General features: G+C 39.5%; 1 protein-coding gene across 1 annotated transcript; it reads right to left on the reverse strand.

Moving 5' to 3' along the window:
- LOC8068524 lies at positions 8,358–14,501 on the reverse strand. Its single transcript, XM_021464872.1, has 5 exons — positions 13,658–14,501; positions 13,073–13,582; positions 10,545–10,991; positions 10,401–10,441; positions 8,358–8,677 (listed from the first exon to the last, which is right to left on the reverse strand). The coding sequence occupies exons 1-5, from the start codon at positions 14,499–14,501 to the stop codon at positions 8,531–8,533; spliced, it is 1,989 nt and encodes a 662-aa protein (XP_021320547.1). The 3' UTR covers positions 8,358–8,530.

Below are 25,376 nucleotides of genomic sequence, written 5' to 3' on the forward strand. Positions count from 1 at the left end.
AGGGAACATTTTCACCTGCAAAATGCAGTATGAGAAAAGCAGAGGTAGAAAAGGATGCCTTCAAGAAGGTAACGGCGTTAGTAGACGTTGTCATCCAAGCTCTCGCTCCAACCTCAAGCAACCTCCACATCGTAGTCGTCCAAGTCAGATCTAAAACCCTGCTAGGGAGGCAAGATGTTGCGATGGTTCAGGAGCAGCCCCACCCGGCTACCACCCTAGGGACGCTGACCAAGAGAAACATGGAGAGAAGCCCGTTAGAGAGTCCGCCCCTTGCCGGAATTGGCAAAGCCGGCCAGGAACAAGCAAATCTAGCTAGCTCCGCCAAAAAAAGCCAGTGCGAGGAAGGGGGAAGGCAGGATGGCGGGGAGAATAAGATACCTTTTTTCGTCTATCTATTTATTTGGTCCATCTCTCTTTAACTAGAGAACAATGAAGAGTTTCTTCTGTTCATATTTATATACTAGCAAAACATGCCCGTGCGTTGCAACGGGAGAAAAAAAGCTTTCAAACTTTAATGAGAAGAAACCATGGTAATGATATATTTTCTATTTATAATTTATCATTTCTATAAAACTTAAAATTTGTAATTTATTTTACATCAGCTATGATATCATAATATAACTCAGTGTTGTCATTAATATGACAATGTCTTATTAAATCTATACCTAATAATAAATTGTGAAATTTTTAGTCTGCCATGTCCGCCTTCTTGTGTCACCCGGAATCCTTGCTTCATCGCTCTTGGAAGAGGAAAAAGAGAATAGAAGCTTTTCTGATGTTCCCAATGCAAAATCTCATGATATATTAATAATTATTGACATTATATATCAGAGCACATTGAGAATAAGGAAAGTATAGGGGCCTAGGTGCAAAGTGTTTGTCCTATTAGTTTACTTTTCTTTTATTTTTTAAATCGGCTAAAAATTTGATAAATACGTAGTAATTCATAGAAAAATCTTAAAATTACAAAACAAATTTTGTTATCCATGCAGTAAATAAAAAATATCAAAAAATTTAGTACATTTTTTTGCTGGAGATGCTTGTCTATGCTTTTTAGTGTAAAGTTGAAATTGTAGTAATCTTACTCCAATTATTATAAAAATTTTATGGTAGCCTATTTAATGTGATGCTTGATTTGTGGTAAAGTTTTAGCATAATTCCTGCATATCTCACTATTTTACTAATTTACCTAGATTTATGCTTGCTAAATAGTTTACAATCAATTTAAGTATGTAAAAATAAAAAAAGATGCTTCCACTACCTTTGCACGATGTGTTGTTATGTCATATGAACACTTCATAAGCTCATGTGTTCATAATCTACATACATTTAACTGATATATAATATTTCATAGGAATCCTAATCTAAATAAAAAATAAAGCTAGCAACAAACTTCTCATGTTTTAATATAATACTAAGGTATATTAAGAGGTAATATTAGAGTAAGATAAGGTTTATCTAATTTCTATTTTTATTATTAAATAAATGTCTCCAAGCTATATATTACTGTAAATATTAACTATCTAATACTATAGATGTCATGGTATCATTAAAATAAATTATCGACTTTAAATTTTATAAAAAGGATAAATATAAATAGATATGTAATATTATGTCATCACTTTCTATAACCATTTGATGTTTTTCTCCCGTTGCAACGCACGGGCATAAAATGATTTCTTAACAAGAAACCATGTTTCTTAAAAAGATGACCTACACTAAGAGGGTGTTTAGTTCCCCATAGAAACCAAAATGTAAAATGCCAGCTACTTTGGAGTGATGAAATGTAAAATGTCAAAAATTTTAGGATCATGTTTAGTTCAATCTAAAATGCAGAATTTATTACCCTCATGAGAGCCTCTTAAGGCTCTTTTTGGGTAAAATGCCAAAAATGTTAGGGTAATGTTTAGTTCCATCTAAAATACAGAATTTATTGCCCTCACGAGCCTCTTGAGGCTCTTTTTAGGGTTTTTTTTGCCTATTGAGAGCAAAATCTAAAATGGAGAATAACCACCTTTTTATAAAAATTTTAAAAAAAAGAGAACTAAACACCCCCTGAAAAATGATATGACACTGATGGAGTGGGATGGAGAACGCGGGGTGAGCAGGGGGGCAACCAGAGTATGTGTTTGCCTTGGTTCGGTGGCGCAGACCATGACCGAGTAGATCCAGGATGCGTGATTTCCTCGGAGCAGTTCGATCGGTAAAGAGATAGAGCCAAGCAGGGCGACGTGCGATGGTTGCTGGGTAGAGTCTCCGCTGACGGAGGGGCAGAAGAATCAGGGCAGACTGAAATTTTAGTAATTTATTATTAGGTATAGATATAGTCTGTGCTTAGACAAGTTAGAATAGTTTTTGTTCTTATCCTTGTCCATTTTCTTTTTACCCTTTCCAGTTTTCTCCGTCACATAGAAGCATAGAACCCCACGTTCACTTTTATACGTGATTTGTTCTCTTTTTTATCTCCCATTTTGTATAAACAAAAATAATAAATAACAAAAATAGTAAGCAGTAAAAACGATACGTGAGAAGAATCTTCAATACGTGACTTTTCTCTCTCTCTTTTTTGTCCTTCCTATTTTATAATAGAAAAATAAATAATAAATATAATATATGGAATTGTCGAACCTTTATTCTTCTCTAACGCAGTCTATTATCCAAACTAATCTGCATATATTTTACCTTAAAAGGATGTAGATTTTTTTCTATCGCTTCTAAAAACTCACCTAGAGGCTTGAGTTCGTTCCCCACATATAAAAAAACCTAAATCCGATATTATAACCCTATACTACGAGAAGTGGGTGGTTTTTTGACATATTTAGCATGATAATAGTCCATAATATCATTATATTATCTGTTTTATGATATATATTTTAGATACCTTGACTTAGTGACAAAAAATATATATATGTCACACAAATGTCATTTGAGATTCTAGCCTATGTTCTACAGTCATTTGTGCTTTTGGCGTTGTATTGCAATTTGGAACCTGTATAAAATGATTGTGATATTTTAATTAATTGTGGAGATTGCTTATTTGATTCTAGCTGTGTGGGCCGAATATATTTGTGGGATGGATGTTGTATGGGCCAATTTATGGGTTGAATTGTATTCTGAGTTGAAAAAAAATTCATGGGCTTAGAAAAAAATATGGGCTAAAAGAGCTATATGGGCTGAAAAACAACTGTGGGCTTTAGCAGGCCAAATTTATTTTGTGACGTTTTTCTCCTTCCTGTCATGTCAGCAATTCATCCTACGTGTCATTGCCTACATGGCAAGGCTAGAATTTAATGACACTAAACTAGTGTCATAAGATTATATGACACTGGAATCACACGTCATAAACTTATGACATTTAGCAAAATAGATGTCATAAAATCATTTTGTGATCGTGGCTTTTTGACATTACAGTTTATTTATAAAACTCAATTTATAATATAAATTGCATATAATATGACATAATAGAATATCAAAAAGCTATACACTTCTTGTATTGCTATCATGTCCTTAAACTCAAACAACACATGATCCGTGCTCATAAAAGTAGAATAACTCGCATATGAAGTATGCTTCCAATAGGCTGCCCTAAGTGACATATGATCCGCGCTACTTTTTGTTTTGTGATGGGGTATTTTTCAGCTTCATCTGTATAGCGATTTGATGGGGTACGTCCAGATTTTTTCTTTTCAAAAGATAACCACACGTTTCATCTATGCTGTGTCTCTTCTTCCATCCATGTTGCAATCTGCAGCGTCATCCTTTTTTTCTCGGCGGCGATGGGCATGACGTTGGCCACGTCGCCGAATAGACGCCCTTTGTGGTTGCCGATGAAGTGCGTGTTGATGTGCAGGCCGATTGACGTCGATCGAGAAACTCACAACAAAAGGTCTTGCAGGTTGGGCAGAGGACGAGCGAGGCAGTTGTAGCGGGTGGGGGAGGTGTAAAGATGGCAATTTTTATAAAAAAAAAACTCAAAACCCATGGGTAATTACCTTATTAGGGTAAAGGTACGGGTAAGAGTATGGAACTGCATTGTCCATACCTGTTAACCCATGGGTAAATTGAACCCGATAAATTATACTAGAATTATGGAACTTGTGGATTTTATGACTTGTTATCTAGTAATGATGGATTTATCCATTAGATCATTTGATAGTAATGATGGATTTATCCATTACATCATTTGATTGTGTGTTCATGTAGCTTGTATATTTGAAGAGTTTATTAATGATTTATGATATTTTGGCTAAATTTGGGAGCCTGATATATTAAAACATGTATTTTTTTCATAGCAAATATTCTTAAAATCATGGTTAAAGATAACTCATGGGTTACCCGTTACCCGCATGGGTAAAAGTATGAGAAAAACTTTTACCCGTGCACGGGTATGAGTAAATTAGTGGGTAAAATATTTTCTCGTGGGTAAGAGTATGGGTAACACATACCCAGCGGGTAATTACCCATTGCCACCGTGCACTAGGTCCGCTTAGAGTTTTTCTGTTTTGGCAAATAAGGGCACTTACAATGCAAGACTCTATCACAGAGTCAAAAATAATTAATTATATATTATTTATGGTATTCTACTGATGTGGCAGCATATTTATTTAAGAAAGAGTCTTATTTAGACTCGAAGTCCACATTGTTCCAGGTAATAAATAATTTTAGACTCTATGATAGAGTCTGCATTGTGAGTGCCCTAATATATGTGCTTTTGTTTTCAGTTTCATGTATGCAAGAAAAAAAATAAATCTAAATACTTAAATGTCCGAATTATATGGGCAGGGTTACACACTTAGAGCATTGCATTGCTAAGGGGGTGTTTGGGACTGCTCTACAAACTCTGCTCCACAAACTCCACTATAGAGCAGCTCCACAAAAAACTGAAGTTTGTGGAGTACCTCTTTAGTGCTCTCATAACTCCACCTTTTTTTTCCTCGACCTAAGTGCATCGAGCTAAAACCGTTTGGCCAAAAAAACGTAGAGCGGAGCTACAAAACGTGGAGCAGAGTAGTCCCAAACACCTCCTAAGTTTTCAAGATTAATTCTTAAGGGACTACTAGCAAATATACCCGTGCGTTGTAACGGGAGAAAAACATCAAATGGCCATAGAAAGTGATGACATAATATTAAATATCTATTTATATTTATTCTTTTTATAAAATTTAAAGTCCATAATTTATTTTATTGATAACCATGACATCTATGGTATTAGATAGTTAATTTTTACAATAATATATAGCTTGGAGACATATTTATTTAATAATAAAAAAAGAAATTAGTCAAACATTATCTTACTCTAATATTACCTCTTAATATACCTTAGTATTATATTAAAATATGAGAAGTTTGTTGCTACCTTTATTGTTTTTATTTAGATTAGCATTCCTATGAAATATGATATATCAGTTAAATGTATGTAGATTATGAACACATGGGCTTATGAAGTGTTTATATGACATAACAACACGTCGTGCAAAGGTAGTGGAAGCATCCTCAAGCATAAATCTAGGTAAATTAGTAAATCATTGAGATATGCAGGAATGGTGCTAAAACTTTTACCACAAATCAAGCATCACATTAAATAGGCTACTATAAAATTTTCATAATAATTGAAGTAAGATAACTACAATTTCAATTTTACACTAAAAAGCATAGGCAAGCATCTCCAGCAAAAAAGATGTACTAAAATTTGTAATATTTTTTGTCTACTGCATGGATCTACATATGTGGAACTGAACAAAATTTGTTTTGTAGTTTTTAGATTTTTCTATGAACTACTACGCATTTATCAATTTTCAATCGATTTAAAGAGTAAAAGAAAAGTAAACTAATAAGATAAATACTTTGCACTTAGGTCCCTATACTTTACTTATTCTCAATGTGTTCTAATGTATATAGAAGATTTTGCATTAGGAACCTTAAAAAGGCTTTTATTTTTTTATATTAAAACTTGAGAAGTTTGTTGCTAGCTTTATTGTTTTTATTTAGATTAGGATTCCTATGAAATATGATATATCAGTTAAATGTATGTAGATTATGAATACATGGGCTTATGAAGTATTTATATGACATAAGAACACATCGTAAAAAATAGTAGAAGCATCCTCAAGCATAAATCCATAAATCTAGGTAAATTAGTAAATTAGTGAGGTATGCACGAATGGTGCTAAAACTTTTACCACAAATCAAGAATCACATTAAATAGGCTATCATAAAATTTTCATAATAATTGGAGCAAGATAACTACAATTTCAATTTTATACTAAAAAGCATAGGTAAGCATCTCCAGCAAAAAAAGTACTAAAATTTGTGATATTTTTTGTTTACTGCATGGATCTACATATGTGGAGCAGAACAAAATTTATTTTGCAATTTTTAGATTTTTCTTCGAATTACTACGCATTTATTAATTTTCAGCCGATTTAAAGAGTAAAAGAAAAGTAAACTAACAGGACAAATACTTTGCATCTAAGCCCCTATACTTTCCTTATTCTCAACATGTTTTCATGTTTATAGAAGATTTTGCATTGGGAACTTTAAAAAAGCTTTTATTTTTTTATATTAAAACATGAGAAGTTTGTTGCTACCTTTATTGTTTTTATTTAGATTAGGATTCCTATGAAATATAATATATCAGCTAAATGTATGTAGATTATGAACATATGGGCTTATAAAGTGTTTATATGACATAACAACATATTGTGCGAAGGTAGTGGAAGCATCCTCAAGCATAAATTTAGATAAATTAGTAAATTAGTGAGATATGCAGGAATGATGCTAAAACTTTTACCACAAAAATCAAGCATCACATTAAATAGGCTACCATAAAATTTTCATAATAATTGGAGCAAAATAACTATAATTTTAATTTTACACTAAAAAGTATAGGCAATCATCTCCAACAAAAAAATATATACTAAAATTTGTGATTTTTTTTGTTTACTGCATGGATCTACATATATGGAGGTGAACAAAATTTGTTTTGTAATTTTTAAATTTTTCTATGAATTACTATGTATTTATCAATTTTTAGTCGATTTAAAGAGTAAAACAAAAGTAAACTAATAGGACAAACACTTTGCATCTAGGCCACTATACTTTCCTTATTCTCAATGTGTTCTGATGTATGTAAAAGATTTTGCATTGAAATAAAAAAGCTTTTATTTTTTTTTATCCTCCACCAACATTTGAAGCCACGTGAATCGGAAGGGGCCGACAAATTCGAAAGGGGCGGACAGATTCGCGGTGGCGGACTGATATTTTTGTAGTTTAGGCCTTGTTTAGTTTCTGATGGGAAATATTTTGCGACATAGCTATTTCGTTTATTTGTGGTTATTATTATCTAACCATGGACTAACTAGGCTTAAAAGATTCGTCTTGTCAATTTCGATCAAGCTGTGTAATTAGCTTTTATTTCTGTCTATATTTAATATTCCATGCATACGTCTAAAGATTCGATGTAACGAGGAATCTTGAAAAATTTTAGGTTTTTGAGTGGAAGTAAACAATGCCTTAGTATTAGGGATAGATTTATTAACATGAATAAAAATCCTAATCTATACGTATTTCTATATCTCCATACATAATACTAAGATCAGTTGCATATTTCACAAAGCACGCCATATCTAAAGCAAACAAGTCAAGTATTTAATTTTTTTTCTACCATTGCAACAGGTAGTATAATAAGAATGAAAGAACAAAAACAAGAGGCCATAACCGTTTTAATCTTTGACTCCATAAGAAAAAAAATTACCACTAAGTAAGTTTTATCAAATGTCCCGTACGTGACTTGAACTAATGACCCATGCTACAACTCACTTACGTCCAACAATGATATGATATCTTATTCCAATACGTATTGTATCACGTTGTAACGCACAGACATATTTGCTAATAATATAAGATGTCTTTAAATTTGTCTCATCTAGTAATTTAACTAGCAAACTGTTTCCGTACGTTCACTACTGGATCTGGCTTCTTTGCCGAGAGCCAGGAGCCCTCGGCAAAGGCCTAAAAGCCCTCGGCAAAGCCCACGGCGCCATCGAGGAACGTCAATTGTGACGTCGTCTTTGCCGAGAGCCGTGCTTGCAGGCTCTCGGCAAAGACTTTTTATTTTTTTAAAAAAAGAGTCTTTGCCGAGAGCCTGCTAGACTGGCTCTCGGCAAAGGAGGACTTTGCCGAGAGCCGTCCAGGCAGGCTCTCGGCAAAGACTTTTTGTTTTTTTTAAAAAAAAGTCTTTGCCGAGAGCCTGCCAGAGTGGCTCTCGGCAAAGGCAGGCTCTCGGCAAAGACTTTTTATTTTTTAAAAAAAAATCTTTGCTGAGAGCACATATATGACACGAAGGCCACACATCCACATTTCACATATATGGCACGAAGGCCACACATCCACAATTCGGGCAAGAAGACCGTCAATGACAAATATCCAGGTGTTCTGTTCTTGAATTCTCTGATTTAGGTGTACAAAGCAACAACAACAGAAAAGGGAGGGGAGAGAGAATATAGTGCCAAGTCAAAATGACATGCATATGTTAACATACTCTTTCAGCAAGCTTCACCTTTGTTCCACCATAGTCCGGAAGCAGAATAGTGTCGCCTTCACTTAGAGATACAGGGATCAGCTTACCATCCCTATCACGATCACCAGGGCCAACAGCAATGACTTTAGCAGCGTTCAGCTGTATTAAAAAATAAAAGTGATATGTTAGGCCTAAAAGAGACATGAAAACTAAAAACCAATGATAAAAAACACACACTCCAAAAACAACTAAGGCTAAAAAGGGAACACCTTGATTCAATATATTTTGAACCTCACTCAACCTACACACTCAACGTATACATAAACACACTACAGTGGGAAGGATGGGGGTTAAGTTGTGTCACATAACATCAAAACATAAGACATCTCTAACTCTAAGTTTTTATAGCATTGAGAATATATAGAAGGCTCACCAAACTGAATTCATATTTCGTATATATATGTCCTGGAAATTAATGAGTTGATGTACTATCAGTTTACAGTGTTAACAAAGGCAATTTATAAACTTTTATACATCTCTGCTACCAGCTTTTATACTGCAGGAGCATTCAACCATGCAGGAGCATTAACAAAGACAGTTTAACCAAGCTGTACTATCAGATTATAAGCTTTTATACTGCAGGAGCATTAACAAAGACAGTTTTCAGAACATTCAACCATGCATTACTAGCCACGAAAAGGAAAAAAAATACATCTCTGCTACCAGCAGTACTAGAATCCTAAGAAGACTAATGCCGTCTTAAATTAGGGCATTGGCATTAATGCGATGAAATTGTAAAAATAAATATAGTTCAGAAGTATATATGCACACAATGCCATGTCATAAAAAATATAGTCCAGCTGTTTTGTAATTATTTCACCCATGCAAAATATGAATCCTATGACTGGACTATGAATTGATACAGAATATAGTATTCATCTACCGATCTTTCAAAAAAATAAGCATTCATCTCAAAAAGTAACCATCAGTTGTACAAGGGTGGTGGTTTGGCCTATTTACATATCAGCAACATCTATTTTAGGCTAGATCACAAAAACAACAGGCTCAGCATTCAAAGAAAAAAAATAAGGTATATAACACATTGACCTAACAGGCTGCAATATACCCATGGACCAAAAACATAAAAATAGGTGGCCATACAACAGTGACTACTATGTGCAACAGTTGTGGTTTAATAAAAGTGGAAGGCCAACATGCCTGCACCCGTGTTGTGCGACGTGCACAGGTTTAGGGAGAATAAACTGTCTGAAACTCTGAATCTTACAAGGCAGCATACGAGAATCTAGAAACAATCCTCGAACGGTAGGCATTATTATGCTCCCGGTTAATGTTGGTGTGTCAGTTCATAATTCAAGAACAATCCCCGTGCACAATTAGAGCTTATTCAGTTAGCCCCAATCCAAGGGGACTGAGGGAGCTTTTATCATACAAGTCAAAATCTTTCTCTATCTCTTTCGGTCTCCTCGGATCAAAAATTAACTGAACAAACCCTTGAGAAAGACTAATGGAACTAGTCGCAAACAAGTCACTAATTTCAACTTTGACGAACACACAAAGTGGAAGTTCATTCGCAACAAACAGCTGCTGGGCATTTTTATCCTAGGATCACCACACAACTAGTTCATTTACCAACCGATGTTCCCCCCTCTGCTCTTCTACAAGTAATACAAATTCCCAGTATACCACAACAGTAATACAACTTGAATGCCCAAATTGTTCAGAGTTAGCCTTGATAGCAGAACAAAAATTCAGCACTAGCTAGAAGCTTCAATACCAGTATACCACAAAGTTCATAAGATTTTATTTTGAAACTGATCCAAACCAAATGAAACTTAAAGGATATACGCGAGGAGCCACCAACTGGTTCACAGAATACTCGAATATCTAGCCCCCACACTATTCCTGCAGTAATCAGTTGGAGGCAGGGCTGAGATAAATAAAAATAAAAAAATCCCCCGTACACGCAGCACAAATCGGTGGGGTTGGAAGAGCAGTGGGTGGGTACCTGAGTGTCGCCGATCGGGGATCGCCGGCGGCTGCCACCGCAGTCCGCAAGAGGAGACGAAGACGCACAGTGAGGGAGGGGCGGGCCAGGGGCGGGGATGCGACGAGGCGGCGGTCTGCTCTTCTGCTCCTCTTGTCTTCCGGTCCCTCCTCCTCCTCCTCCTAGGCTTCGGCGTCCGTGCGAGATGCGGCGAGGCGGCGGTGGCGCACAGGGCCGGGGAGGGGCGGGTCAGTGGCGGGGGCGGGTCAGGGGCGGGGGCGGTGTGGGTCGGCGGCGCGCGGCAGATTTGGTCGGCACCGGTGGGGCACGGGGAGCAGCTTCGGCGGCGTGCGGGCGGCGGCGGCGGCGCGCGGGCGGCGCTTGCAGGGTGGGCGCGTGTGTGCGTTAGGGTTAGGTGCGGGGTTGGGCTGGGTGGGGATAAGGAGAAATTTTTTTTTGGAAAATAACCTTTGCCGAAAGCAACAGAGACAGGCTCTCGGCAAAGAAATAGACTGATCTTTTTTTTAAAACACCTTTGCCGAGAACCATATGGGCTTGGCTCTCGGCAAAGACACTTTGCCGAGCGCCATGTGGGCAGGCTCTCGGCAAAGAGGTGTTTGACTTTTTTATTCTTTTTTATTTTAGACCTGAGTTTTCTTTTGTGTCCTTGTGACCCAATTTCTAAATACATTTCAAAATTTGACATCAATTTGACTTTTTTTGCTATATTTAACTAATTAATCTTGTTTCTTTAAATTTTTTCACGTAATTCAAATTTGCACTGCAAGTACATGGAATATTGAAAAATAATAGTCAAGATATTTGGTATATGTTGAGGTTGTATCCACAACCACACATGAAATTTCAACCATCTCACTGACGTAACATATCGAGGAATGTGAGAGAAAAGTGTTTTTTAATTATATAAATTCCAAATGAAGTCAAAAAATCACGAAACTTAGCGACGCGTCGTGTTATCGCATGTGGAGACTGTGGTAAAAATTCATAAGGTTTCGAGCAAGTTGCGACACCGGATGTATAAAACCCAGACATCTCTACATGTGATCAAAATAGGATCACATGCGGAGATGTTTGGATTTTAGACATCTGGAGTCGCAACTTACTCGAAACCTTATGAATTTTTTACCACAGCCTCCAAATGAGATAACAAGACATGTCCCCAAGTTTTGTTATTTTTGAAGTTCATTTGAAATTTATATAATTAAAAATCACATCAACGACACATGGATGGTTATGTTTCGTATAAAAGACATTCAAACTTTTGGGTGAGTTTATGGATATAGCCTCAAAATGCACTCTCAAACATGAGTATCATTTTTCGTATGGCTATATTTTATTATTTCATATACCTGCAGTTCAAATTTACTTTTTCAAAAAAATGCAAAGAAAATAAATTAATTTATGAAATATAGCAAAATGTTATAAAAAGCTCTCAAATTTGAACATGTGCTTGTATATAATATGCAAGGCCTATAGAAAAAGTCTAGGCCCAAAATTTTAAAAAAAAACTTCACTCTTTGCCGAGGGCAAGTGCAAGCTCTCGGCAAAGGAGGTCTTTGCCGAGAGCCAGTCGTTGCCCTCGGCAAAGGCCACCTCTTTGCCGAGAGCCTAACGACGTGGCTCTCGGCAAAGCTGACGACTACAGCAGCCGCTCACGGCGCGGTACCTTTGCCGAGAGCTTGCCTTTGCCGAGAGCCATGCTCTCGGCAAAGCTGACCTTTGCCTAGAGCCTCTCTTTGCCGAGAGCCTAGCCGTCGGCAAAGGCTCTTTGCCGAGAGGATGACCTGGCTCTCGGCAAAGGTAGTCTTTGCCGAGAGTCTGGCTCTCGGCAAAGCCAAGCTCTAGGCAAAGCTTGCGTTTCCTGTAGTGGTTGATACATTTTGAAATTGGACTAGGTATATTCGCTTGATGTGAGTTGTTATAACTAGTATATCCATAGGGATTGATCCAATATGATTTCTATTCAGATTGATTGCTAAACTGTGCGTGCCTCACAAATCTTAGTTGAGTAGTTTTTTACTTTGTTTTTATTTGGATTCGGATTTCTATTCAGATTGACTACTCACGATCAGAGGAGTTTATTTGGATTAGAATTCCTAACTGCCCATTTAGAAGCTTTGTTCTTACTATATAATTTGATTATTTTGCTTCTACATGCACAATCCTCCAATACAAGTGGAACTAGGTCAATCAGAAATGGAATTTATTACTATGTGTGTTCTAGATTTACCTTCACATTGGTGGAATGTTGTTGGTCAAACTTGGGGTCAATTTATGATCACGGTAGACATATAAAAAGGAGCCAATTTATTTTGCCAAATCGTATATCTGTAGCACACTGAAGACACACGATTACACGAAGAGTTCAATTTTCCGCACTACATGGATGAACTTATGTATAGAGAGAGAGAGAGAGAGATAGGCTGTTTTGATGCCTTATCAAACCACTACCTCTGGAGGGAAAAGCCATGTTAGCAACCAATGATCCTGCAGTCTGCATTGCCATACCCACCCAAATGTGATATTACGGGTAGTGCAACAAGTCATGTCATACGCGTCGTCCACCAGATGTGTTGTATAATACACGAAGCCCTCCTGAACGTCTCCACGCGCTAGAGTGCACTTGTTGTACGATTGACTAAGGAAAAGTGCCTCCCCTTTGTCTAGCCCGTTAGATGCGGCCCACTTGCCCTTGTTGGGATCCACTTTCAAGACTTCAACATTGTGAGTGTAGCTATCAGAACATGGGGATGATAGATAACGGTGCCTTACTAGGAGCAACTCATCGCTCCGTGACTTGACAAGGTATCGTCTGATAACCATCTCATCCTTGGGCTCATAGGGCACGTCCTCGTCAAACGCTTCAAATGCCTCTTCATATACCTCAGGCGCCAAATTGTTCGATACCACGTCATCGCCATTGAAGATATCCTCCAATGCTTGGTCTGCTAGCTCATCATCATCATCTGACTCTTCGTCCTCATTTCTATCCTCCTCCTGGAGGTATCCCTCATCGGCGCCGCTGTTGTCATTCTCTTCTTGGTTTGGTTCCTCTACATCATAGCTTGAATCTTCGTCCTCCTCATTGTTGCTATCCGACAACTCTCCACCACCATTATTATGTTCATCTTCGCCAGCTCCCTTATCAACGTCTTCAGGCCAGAACCATGGAAATTCATGGTAATAATACCTGGACAAGGGGTTTGTGATGACTAGTTCAATCCTGGTAACACTAGGCCGGCCATCCTCATCCTCGCCGAGGTGAAAGGCGAGGAGTTCTTCGCCTGAGGTGATCCCATAAAGCATGTCTCCAAGGAACACGACGTCAATGATCCTGTAGTAGGGTAGCACAAACGTACCCTTTCCTGGACGGCATAATATGATGTTGTAGTTGCAGTTGGTGGTCATGACTGCGATGACATCGTCTTGTGGAGCCGGCGAACGCATGAGCACCTTACGAATGTGGAAGGTCTCGGCTACATGGCCGACGATGGCGTCTAGCTCGGGGAGCGGCACGGTGAGGTTGCTGAAGGGGTTGTGCAGGAGGTAGGTGTGCTTGTGCTTCACGTTGCGCCTGGGGTAGACGAGGGGCTCCCCCGTGTCCGGATCGCACCCACTGTCCTCAAGGGTTGTGCGCCGGACGATGTCGTCCGTGCAGTCGAGCGCGAGCCAGCAGTCGTGGGCGGCGCCAAGGCAGGTCACGTCCTCCTCGCGATCGGCGAGTCCCGGGATCTGGAGGAAGGAGAAGCAGGCTGCGCCGTGGCCGGCGGTACAGAACGTGCAGCTCGGGAACACGATCCACGGGAGGTGGCTGCCGTGCTGCCGCACGGCGGAGCGCCATGCCCGGCAGACAGCGGCGAAGCGAGCGCGGTCGGCCGGGAACGGCAGGCGCGCGATGACACCGCCCAGGAGGTCCAGCGGGAGGTCGCCCCACCCTGCAGCTGGGGTGTACGCCATCGGCGACGTACGGTACGGTGCAGGTGTTGATTTGTTGCCCTAGTAGCTAGCTAGTTATATGATTGCTCAGCGGCCGGCGACGGGCTGGATCCATATTGGGTACGTAATGTATTCATCAATCATCATATAGGTACATATGTATAGTATATGGGCTCTTTGATTTCTCGATCCTAGTCCATGACGAACAGGCCAGTGCATATGACACCTCGAGTCGGATCCAATCCTTACATGCTGCGTGCCAGCGTCGATCTGGAGTTCATTTAACACACCGCCCATAAAAAAAAACTCATTTTTCTAATTAAGGTTGTTGGGTTAAGACAATTGTCCCACAACACTTCTTATAGGTCGTAGGTTTAGAACCACATACGACAAGGCTCTCAAATACTCTCTTTGTCCCAATCCAGAGACGGAGAACCTAACATACTGGACCTCATTTTGTTGCTCGGTGGATCAGTTTGTGCTCTTGCTATGATCTGCCCACAACTATAACACTCCAAAATTTCTATTTTGGATTGTTATTACGAAAACACTAAATAAAATGAAGGATTTAATTTTTTCTAAAATATTCCAAGATTTATCTAATTGTTGATCATTCAAAAAGAGAAAAATGTGGAATTTTAAAACTTTTACAAAGTTAAGTGAAGAGTGTTTGTTGTCGTGGTGTGCTTTGTGCTCTAGCTTTGGTCTTGTTTACTTCCACACCAAAACCCAAAAATTTTCAAGACTCCCTGTCACATCGAATCTGTAGACGCATGCATAAAAAGTATTAAATATAGATGAAAATAAAAAATAATTGCACAGTTTGGTTGAAATGTACGAGACGAATCTTTTGAACCTAGTTAGTCTATGATTGGACAATAATTACCACAAACAAACAAAAATGCTATAGTGTCGCGAATTTTTTTTGGTTCGGGAACTAAACACGACCTTTGTTTGCTTGTGTGAGAAAAATGGATTTCAAACATTTCTAGCAAGCCACGTTTAGGCCCTTTTAGTTTTTGGAAAAATGAAACTCCAAAAGTCCTATCTCAAAACAAATTCAAATTTAAGTTTGAGAAACAATTTAAAAATGTGTTAAAAAGAAAATATGTTTTGTTTTTTTAAAAAAAATAGTCCAAAATCACGTTGCAAAGATAATCTCTTTTGCGAGTCAAACCTTGGTTTCAAAACCCCATTCAAAAATGCCTTTTTCAGAAAAAATTTGAGAACCTTTTCTTTTTGTTTTTCTTTTCTTCTCGTTTTTGGCCCAGCAGTTGCCGGCAGCCCAGCCCAAGTTGGCTCCCGTTCTCTCCTTCCCACGCGCACCGGCCCAGACACCTCGGCCCAGCGCCAGGCCTGCCAGCAATCCCCTCCCCCGCTTGCCCTCCTGGACCTCGGCCCAGCAGCAGCGGCAGCAGGCGCACAGGCCCGCCTCCTCCCTGTGCACAGCCACCGACAGAACGGGCCCACGCGTCAGGCGGTCTTCCCCAACTTCCGTCCGCTTCTGGCGGATGGGACCGCCGCCGCCCTTTTCCCCGCCCACCCGCGCGCAAAACGAGAATGGTCGCGGGCTATAAAAGGGCTTAGCCCCTTTGCGCCGCAGCCCTCTAGATGCCCTAGCACAGCCGCCACCCCTTGCCCTAGCTCCCATCCCCGTGTCGAGCCGCCATAGCCTCTACCGCCATCGAGCTCCGAAGCGCCGCCGTCGATCTCCACGACCACGGTGAATCGGTCAACGAGAACCGATCCCCGAGCTCCCGCGTTGAGGTGAGAAAGCCCCTGGTGCTTCCCCTGCCCTCTCTCTCTCTCACCTTCGCGTGGTCGCACGACTTCGCCGGAGTGGTGCGGCCGGCACCGAGCCGCCCCGCCGGATTTTTTTTATTTGATCCGGGTTCAAAAATATTTTTAAAACTAGGCCGTTTGGCCCCGCCACCATGCATGGAGGGGCAAATGAACTGCACCCCGCTATGCATGGCGGCGGGGTATAGCTGCCACGTGGCATGCAACATCAAAAACTGTTGACGTGTACCCAGCCATGAATCATGGCGGGTTAGGCATACCCCGCCACCCATCATGGCGGGGTATGTCGAGGCTCACCAAAAGCCACCGGCTGACTCCGCCCGCTCTCTCCTCTTTCCTAATCCTCTAATAAGGCCTTGTTTAGATGCAAAAACTTTTTGGATTTTGACACTGTAGCATTTTCGTTTTTATTTGACAAACATTGTCTAATTATGGTGTAACTAGGCTTAAAAGATTCGTCTCGTGATTTACAGGTAAACTGTACAATTAGTTATTCTTTTTATCTATATTTAATACTTCATACATGTGCCGCAAGATTCGATGTGACGGGGAATCTTGTAAAGTTTTGGGTTTTTGGGTGTATCCTTGTTTAGTTCTAATTTTTTTTTTGGGAAATTGACATTGTAGCACTTTCGTTTGTATTTAATAAATATCGTCTAATCCAAAAGATTTGTCTCGTCAATTCTGACCAAACTGTGTAATTAGTTTTTATTTTCGTCTATATTTAAGGCCTTGTTTAGTTCCAAAATATTTTGCAAAATCGACACTGTAGCTTTTTCGTTTGTATTTGACAAATATTGTCCAATCATGAACTAACTAGGATCAAAAGATTTGTCTCGTCAATTTCGACCAAACTGTGCAATTAGTTTTTATTTTTGTCTATATTTAATACTTTATGCATGTGTCTAAAGATTCGATGTGACGGAGAATCTGAAAAATTTTGCAAAATTTTTTGGAACTAAACAAGACCTAATACTCCATGTATGCGTCTAAAGATTCGATGGGACGAAGAGTTAAAAAATTTTGCAGCACATTTAATACCTGGCATGCATATTCCATCGGTAAGACCAACCTGACAGGACATGCTGACAAGATGTGACACGAAGAACAGTGGACCGCCGCGCCGAACACTCTCCGGTCCCAACAGAGATCGACAATATAGCATTTCCGTTTATATTTAACAAATATTGTCCAATCATGGACTAACTAGGCTTAAAGGATTCGTGTCGTCAATTCCAACAAAACTGTGCAATTAGTTTTTATTTTTGTCTATATTTAATACTTTATGCATATGTTTAAAGATTCGATGTGACAAAAAATCTGAAAATTTTTTGCAAAATCAATTGGAACTGAACAACACCTGACATCGCCGGGCGTTGCCTGCTGCTGCAGCTGGGTCAGCATAGGCTGCTGGTCTACGGCCTTGTTTAGTTTCTTTAAAAATCCAAAATTTTTCAAGATTTTTTATAATATCGAATCTTTAAAAACATATATAAAATATTAAATATAGATAAAAATAAAAATTAATTGCACAGTTTATCTGTAATTTACAAGACAAATCTTTTAAGCCTAATTAGTTTATAATTGAATAATATTTGTCACATACAAACGAAAAGTGGTACAGTAACTATTTTCCAAAAAATTTTGGAACTAAACAAGGTTGTACATCGCCTGCAGGTGCTGCTCCATGCTCCGCCATGATGGACGGCGGGGTTGCCTAACCCGCCATGATGGGTGGCGGGGTACACTTCGCCACGTATCCCGCCACGTCAGCAGACCCCTAGATGTGCCAGGACAGGTGGCACCTTGACCCCGCCGCCATACATGGCGGGGTACTGTTCATTTGCCCCGCCATGCATGGTGGCGGGGCCAAACGGACTAGTTTTGAAAATATTTTTGAAACCGGATCAAATTTGAAATATGTGTTAAATTTGGGCTAAAAATAAAAAAAAATGCCCCGCCGCCAGCGGCCATCCGCTGCTGCTACGAGTCCATGCGTCGAGTCCGCTAGGCCGAGCCGCCCCAGCCCGTACCATCACTTACCATCTCCCATGGCCTGCCGCGCAATCTCGCCGAACTCCGGCGATCTCCCGGCCGGCACCCATGGCAGCGTCGCCGTCGCCACGTCCACCACGTCAGCACCACGCATGCGCCACGCAGCCACCACATGGGCAAAGACAGCCAAGCCCCGGTCAGCACTGTTTGTTTTACATAAGGCCCCTGACTTTTTTTTTTGCCTCTTACACAAAAATGGTGTTACGATCTTTTTCAAATAATATAGACATTTTTTTGCCTCTTACACACAAATGATATTTTTTAAATTATCTAGGCAATTTTTGTAAAATATTTTAAATCGTTTCTCATTACTTTGTTGCCGGTCAGGTCATACAAGTTTTTCTGTCTCTTACGGAAAAATATGTGTTTTTTAAGTATTCTTTGAATTTATAAAAAAAATTTAAAAAAACACTGCTCATTGTTACTCACTACGAAAAAATAAAAAAAATGAAATTGGCCTCCAGTGATCCGTCGGCCAAGCGGTTTGGGCCAACAAATAGGGGAAAGCTGGCGCCGCGGCGGTTATATATCCCGTCTGCTTCCCTCCCTCTCCCTCTCTCTTCAACGGCATTGAATTGGAATTTAAGAACTCGCCTCCTTTCTCCTCCACCTCGCCTTCCCCGACTCCGGCACGAGCGGGCGACAACTCCCGCACCGTTCTCGTCTTTCTTCTCTCCGTCATGCCGGCTTCATCACCCTCCCAGACATCGAACCAGAAGCTGGAAGAATTTACATCGCCTAGATTCACCGTTGTGATTGCATGACGGAGAGAAGGAAGACGAGAACTAGGCTTAAAAGATTCATCTCGCAAATTATAAACAAACTGTGTAATTAGTTTTATTTTTATCTATATTTAATGCTCCATATATGTGTCTAAAGATTCGATGTGACAGAAAAACATAAAAAATTTTGAGCGTTGGGAAGTAACTAAACAAAGCCTAAAGCGACAGCTGGTGTGTGTTAGTGTGTGACTCTTGTGGGTGGGCAGCTCCCTACTTTATAGGAGCGGCGCCGAAGACTCTAGAACATAGGCCCACCAATTAGTGACCACAACCGGGGCACCCAAGACATAGGGTCCGCGCAGCTGGCATCAGGCGCCATCTTGTTTTGTTTGTTGATTTTTGTGTTCTTATAATTGTGTACATAAGTTTCTATACATAGCTAAACTATAACTTGGTATACATTGTTGGTCTACAATTCTACACACTGTTGATTTATAATTCTATACATTGTTAGAGCAGTTTTTATGTGGTTTTTATGCGGTAACAAAATTAACTTTTATTCACTGAAATACTAATTCCTATGCAATGCGATAAAAATATTTATGCGCATATTGACTACTGATTCTATGGTGTGGGTATGGGTAGTAATGATGTTGGTTGTAATCGGCCCCCAAACCAGGAAGCATGATATTTCAGACAATCATGATTGTGTCAGGTGAAATATCCATCTCGTGGAGAGATTTTTACGCAACAATAAAAATTATTTTTATTTATTCAACTACTAATTTATATGCAATGTAGCACTAAAAATCTTTATGCGCATCTTGACTATTGATTCTATGCACCTAATCGGTCATCACGTGCCAACATTCAAATTTCAAATTTTGAAGAAGACAAGATCATCTCCATATGATATTTTTACACGGTAAGAAAATTAATTTTTATTCAACTTCGACGCTAAAAACTTTCCTACGCATTTTGACCAGTGATTCTATGCATCCAATCGGTCATTACGTATCATGATTTAAGTTTAAATTTTGAAAAACACGAGGTCATCTCCATGTTTCTTGCTCCCACAATTTATTCGTAGATGGATGCATAAAATTATCTCTCATAATGCGTAAAATTATGAATTTTATTTTTTTTAAAAAAAATATATTCATAACAGATCTCAAATTGTCCACAAAAATGTCAAGAGTTCATTGGTGAAAACCGTTTTTGAATCAGATATTTTATTGAGAAATTGTCATGAAAAAAGGAAGAGGTTAGAGTAGAGGCATGTATATAGACATGTGTCAGCACGTGTTAGCTTATGTCAGGTGTAATGTCTAGATTATGGAGAGGTTTTTATACGGTAACAAATTAATTTTAATTTATGCAACTACTAGATTTTTTACATTGTCTCGAAAAAGACCTCTCTGTGCAGCGTGAGTTAGGATTTTATGCATCCGATCGTTTGAGTCTCCATGGGTCCTCACCTACGCGTGTCAGCTTCATGTGGGTTGGGTGGCTGGGGCTTCCAATACCTATTTATAGCCCTGAGCTCCCTATATATATAAACTAGTTTCCCATGTAAATTTTTAAATTTTTAAAAAGAAATATTTACATTATCTTTCCTAGCATGATAAGCCACGATATGAATGAAGGAATTCTAGAAACATATATATTATATATTAAAAAAATCATACAATGCAACTTCTACGCCCAGAATGCTAAAGGACCGAAGTAACATCTATGCCTAGACACTACAAAGGAGCGCGTAGACCGTTGATTCGTGGTTTGGAGCTCTCCCTTGTGATTGTACTTGACACCAAATATGGTCACATGGAGCACGCAGCCGTCCTTGTCTCGGAAAATTAGCCCATTGGTCACTTTGGATGGCACGCATTCGACGAGGCAGAATCTGCCTGTGCCCATATACGTGAGGGAGGCTCTTATTGTGCACCCGTCATTGCCCAACATCTTCTCCTTGGTGGTCTGGTGATCCAGATATATGTTTGGATCTATGCCTAGGTCCCACCTGTCTGTTTTAGGAGCGTATGTGCTGACAAAGTAAAGTCGGGGGAGATAACTTGGCAGGAGCGTACATGGCCATCCGCCAAGTCAAGGCCAACCCACGCGCCGAGCTCGGCATCGAAGTGAGCTTGCCCATGGAATGGCAAGGCACATTGCCCATGCCACCTCCATGTAGACTCCCTTGTGTTGAATGAGTAGGTGCCCACTGGAGCACCACGAATGTCCTTGTAGGCCGTGGTCATGAAGATGCTTGGTGCACCCGTCCGGGTGCAGCGCGTGGGAGACGACGATCTGACGGCCGGTGAACGTCGGCGGTGGCGGCGGCAGGAGACCACGACATCGCCTCGAACGACTGCGGCCCGTCATTCTCCGAGAGGCGGTAGGATAACAGGTAGAGCACCTCGCCGACGGGCATGCAGATGCCGAAGCCAAAGACCATCCGAGGAGGGGCGTGAGTGCCGACACCCAGCACGGCGGTGTCAGTGTCATAGACGAGACTGCAGCGGTTGTTCATGACGATGAACATCTTTGTGCCCGAGGCGGCCAAGTAGAATGACGGGGATACAGGTGCTGCTTGCTCCACCGCGACCTCTTCTTGCGTTTGTTCGTCTCCCGGTCGTCGTCCTGTCCACGTCCCCGGCGCTGCTTATGAGACATCATCCTGCTCCGACGATCCTTTGTGTTCTGTTGTTCGCGAATCAATCTGATGATGATGAAAGGCCTTGGATTTATAGCAAAGAAAAGCAGCCGCAAACTCGATCTCGGGTCCTCATGGGCGCCGCATCTGATCTGAGTGTTATTAGAATCGGAATTAAATTAAAAGACAGATCGAGGAGGAATCGGATTAACAAAAAAAAAAAAAGATTTTTGCAATGCGATCACGAGAAGGGATCTTGGGCACCTGCGGAAAAACCGCGGGACAAGGGAGGAGCCGGGATAAATCGGAATCCTAGTCGACGAAGGGATCTTGGGCACCTGCGGAAAAACTGTCCAATTTATCTTTGTGATGAAGATTTTCAAAGCAAGTTTCGGCTCAGACTTTTGCGGTAGTTCAATAAGTTCAAATAGACTTTCATGAAAAAAATATAGAAATATCTCCTTTAAAAAAGTACACAAATACTTTTTGTCTAGAAAAATATGAATTTCTAAAATCTTGTTTAATCTTAGAAAATACAAAAAAATTTGTTTCAACTCAAATGAATATATAAAAACCAGTTCCATATATATCTTTCCAAAATCATGCTTTATGTTTTTCTAATTTAGGCCTTGTTTAGGTACACCCAAAATAAAAAATAAAACCTTTCAAGATTTCCAATCACATCGAATCTTGTGGCACATGCATTGAACATAAAATATAGATAAAAAATAACTAATTGCACAGTTGTGAGACGAATCTTTTGAGCCTAGTGGACAATAATTGACAAATCCAAACAAAAGTGCTATAATAGCTAAATCTTTTTTTATCTAAACAAGGCCTTATTTAGGTACCTGCTAGCACAAAAAATGGTTCTCGTGTAATACACTCGAAGGCCCTCAGACACCGTCTGGAAGCTTGCCAATCAATTTGACCTGTAATTGATAAAAAGATAAAGCAAATATCAAATTGTAGAAGCTGCCGGTTGCTGGCAGACAGTTCCAAAATGTATGGCTTAAAGTAGCCATTGATTAAGGAAAATTGACTAAAAAGTCAACTCCTAACAATGTTTAAATAATAATAAGACGATTATGATATTTATTAGCCATTAATCTGTCATAATGTTGTATCATAAACTAAACTCATTTAATGAACTTAAATGTTCTTTAAGGCAAATCGTATGATCATACTGTGAGAAAGAATAATTGGATCGACTAATTAATCGATATGAGGTTTATATGAGAAAAGATAGCTTACACGTACTTATCTTCTTCGTCTATTAAATAAACGATAACTTACTAAGACTTGTCTTAAGGCCTGCGGGCTTAACAAGTTATTTTTTATAAGTATATTAAATCTATATTCAGCTAGTCTAAAGGCTAGAGGGTTTCAATAAATTTGACACACGTTACTAGATTATTCAATATACGAATCGGATCTATATGTGTGTACTGTTGACGGTAGATAACTCCTATTTTTAATCATCAATAAATAGCTAAAAAGGGCATAATTGTAACATCAACATAACATAGGGGTTTAATTGACAAATTTCTACGAGTTTTGGTGAATATCTTTTTCTGCAGGGGGTTATCAGAAAAAGCCAAAAAGAGCCCATATGTCATGTTTACATAAAGACAGAAGCAGAAGAACCCACATGTCAGGTTTACATAGAGACAAAGCATAGAAGGTAGACCCCACAGGGAGAGACCCATCATAGGGGATGGGTGGCCGCCCACCTCTCTTGGGCGCCCCCTTTCTTCTGGCCAATGGGAGTCAGTCTCCTAGATCGATGACATGGCACTTCACGCGAATCGATGACATGGCACTTCATGCGGATCGATGGCATGGAACTTCACGTGGATCGATGATGTGGTGTCTTCTAGGCCTATATAAGGAGGGCGCCCCCTAGGGTTTCTACCATATCTCTTCTATAGAGCAAAAGCTAGGGTTTCAACTCTCCATCCAAGTAGAAGTAGAGGTCCCTCTAGATGAATCTCTTCTAGTTTCTCTAGTTCTAGATCTAGTTCATCTAGTTCTATATCTAGTTCGTCTAGTTCTTCATATTCTTCGTCTAATTCATCAAGTTGTAAAGGGAGAGAGGAGGAGAGAGCCGAGGAGAAGCCGGATCTGTCCGATCTTTCTCAACATTGTAAAGTTAAACCCAAATTATAGTGCAATGGACACCATATCAAATGTTTGAAGGCATCTAAGGTCTATGCACCATACATTGTCCACAAAGCCTCACATCCAACACCATGTGTCCTATGCTATACAAAAAATAGCTGCACTAGAGGTTCCAAGCAGCATGTCTTTCCTCGTAGCACCATCAGTGTTATAGTGTTGTACTACAAAATACATCCTATAACATTAGACACTTATCATGGCTATTTGCAAAAGTGGAGAGGCAAGAAGATCGTCATCTAAGGTCCCATGGAGTTGCTCAAGTGGCCCCTAAGCCAGATCCTATGTGCCTTTGTCATCTGAACAAAGCAAAGCCCCTCAGCCTTGTTCCTCATAAGATAAACCAAAGCTACCATAAGAGCCTCCTGAGTGTAACCGGCGGGCAAGCTCACCGCGAAGTTGTGTTTACGATGGTATAAAGATGTTGTGGAACTTATTTGTAAATTTATTGGCACACAAAAGAAATGGATATCGGATATTTCTTTCTATCGATGTAAAACATTATCTTACCCACCTCACGGAAAGGTCTATACAATAAAGTTTGTGAGTCTACGATGCGGTGCTCTCAGTGACTATGTTAATTTCACAAACTTTGCTTTTTGATTAAAATATTACTTTAACATTGTATTTAATTTCATAGTATTGTTATTTTGTCGTGTGATCCATATATTTTTAGACCTTGTTTAGTTCCCAGAAAGTTTTTCCAAAAATTTTAGATTCTCCGTTACATCGAATCTTGCGACACATTTATGAAGTATTAAATATAGATGAAAACAAAAACTAATTACATAGTTTACCTGTAATTTGTGAGACGAATCTTTTGAGTCTAGTTAATCCATGATTGGACAATATTTATCAAATAAAAACGAAAGTGCTATAGTACGCGAAATCCCAAAAATTTGCCAACTAAATAAGGTTTTAGTACAAAAGTTTAGTTATTCCTTAGCAATGCACGGGCATACTGCCTAGTATAGTAAAATGGATGAAAGAAAAAATTAAAATGACTTGTAAATTTAGAACAAAGAGAGTAGTCGTTTCTCACCACGGTGGACGAGACGAGCACAAAATCAAGACTCTTTGCCCGAACAGCGTGCTGCGGCCATAAGCAAAAACACTCGCGCATTTTTTGTTGTTGCGAAAAGGCACTTTAGGCCCTGTTTAGTTTTTCACTCAAAATTTTTTCATTTGTCCCATCAAATCTTTGGACACATGTATGGAACATTAAATGTAGATAAAAAAATAAACTAATTATATAGTTTGGATGAAAATCGCGAAACGAATCTTTTAAGTATAGTTACTCTATGATTAGCCTTAAGTGCTACAGTAACCAACACGTGCTAATAATAAATTAATTATGTTTAATAGATTTGTCTTACAGTTTCCTGACGAGCTATATAATTGGTTTTTTTATTAGTTTCTAAAGCTCCCTCTCGACATCTTTCCGACACATTCAATGTGACAAAAAAAATTTCATGTCAATCTAGGCCT

Source organism: Sorghum bicolor, chromosome 7, assembly GCF_000003195.3.
Source record: "Sorghum bicolor cultivar BTx623 chromosome 7, Sorghum_bicolor_NCBIv3, whole genome shotgun sequence".
In the NCBI taxonomy this organism is placed as follows: domain Eukaryota; kingdom Viridiplantae; phylum Streptophyta; class Magnoliopsida; order Poales; family Poaceae; genus Sorghum; species Sorghum bicolor.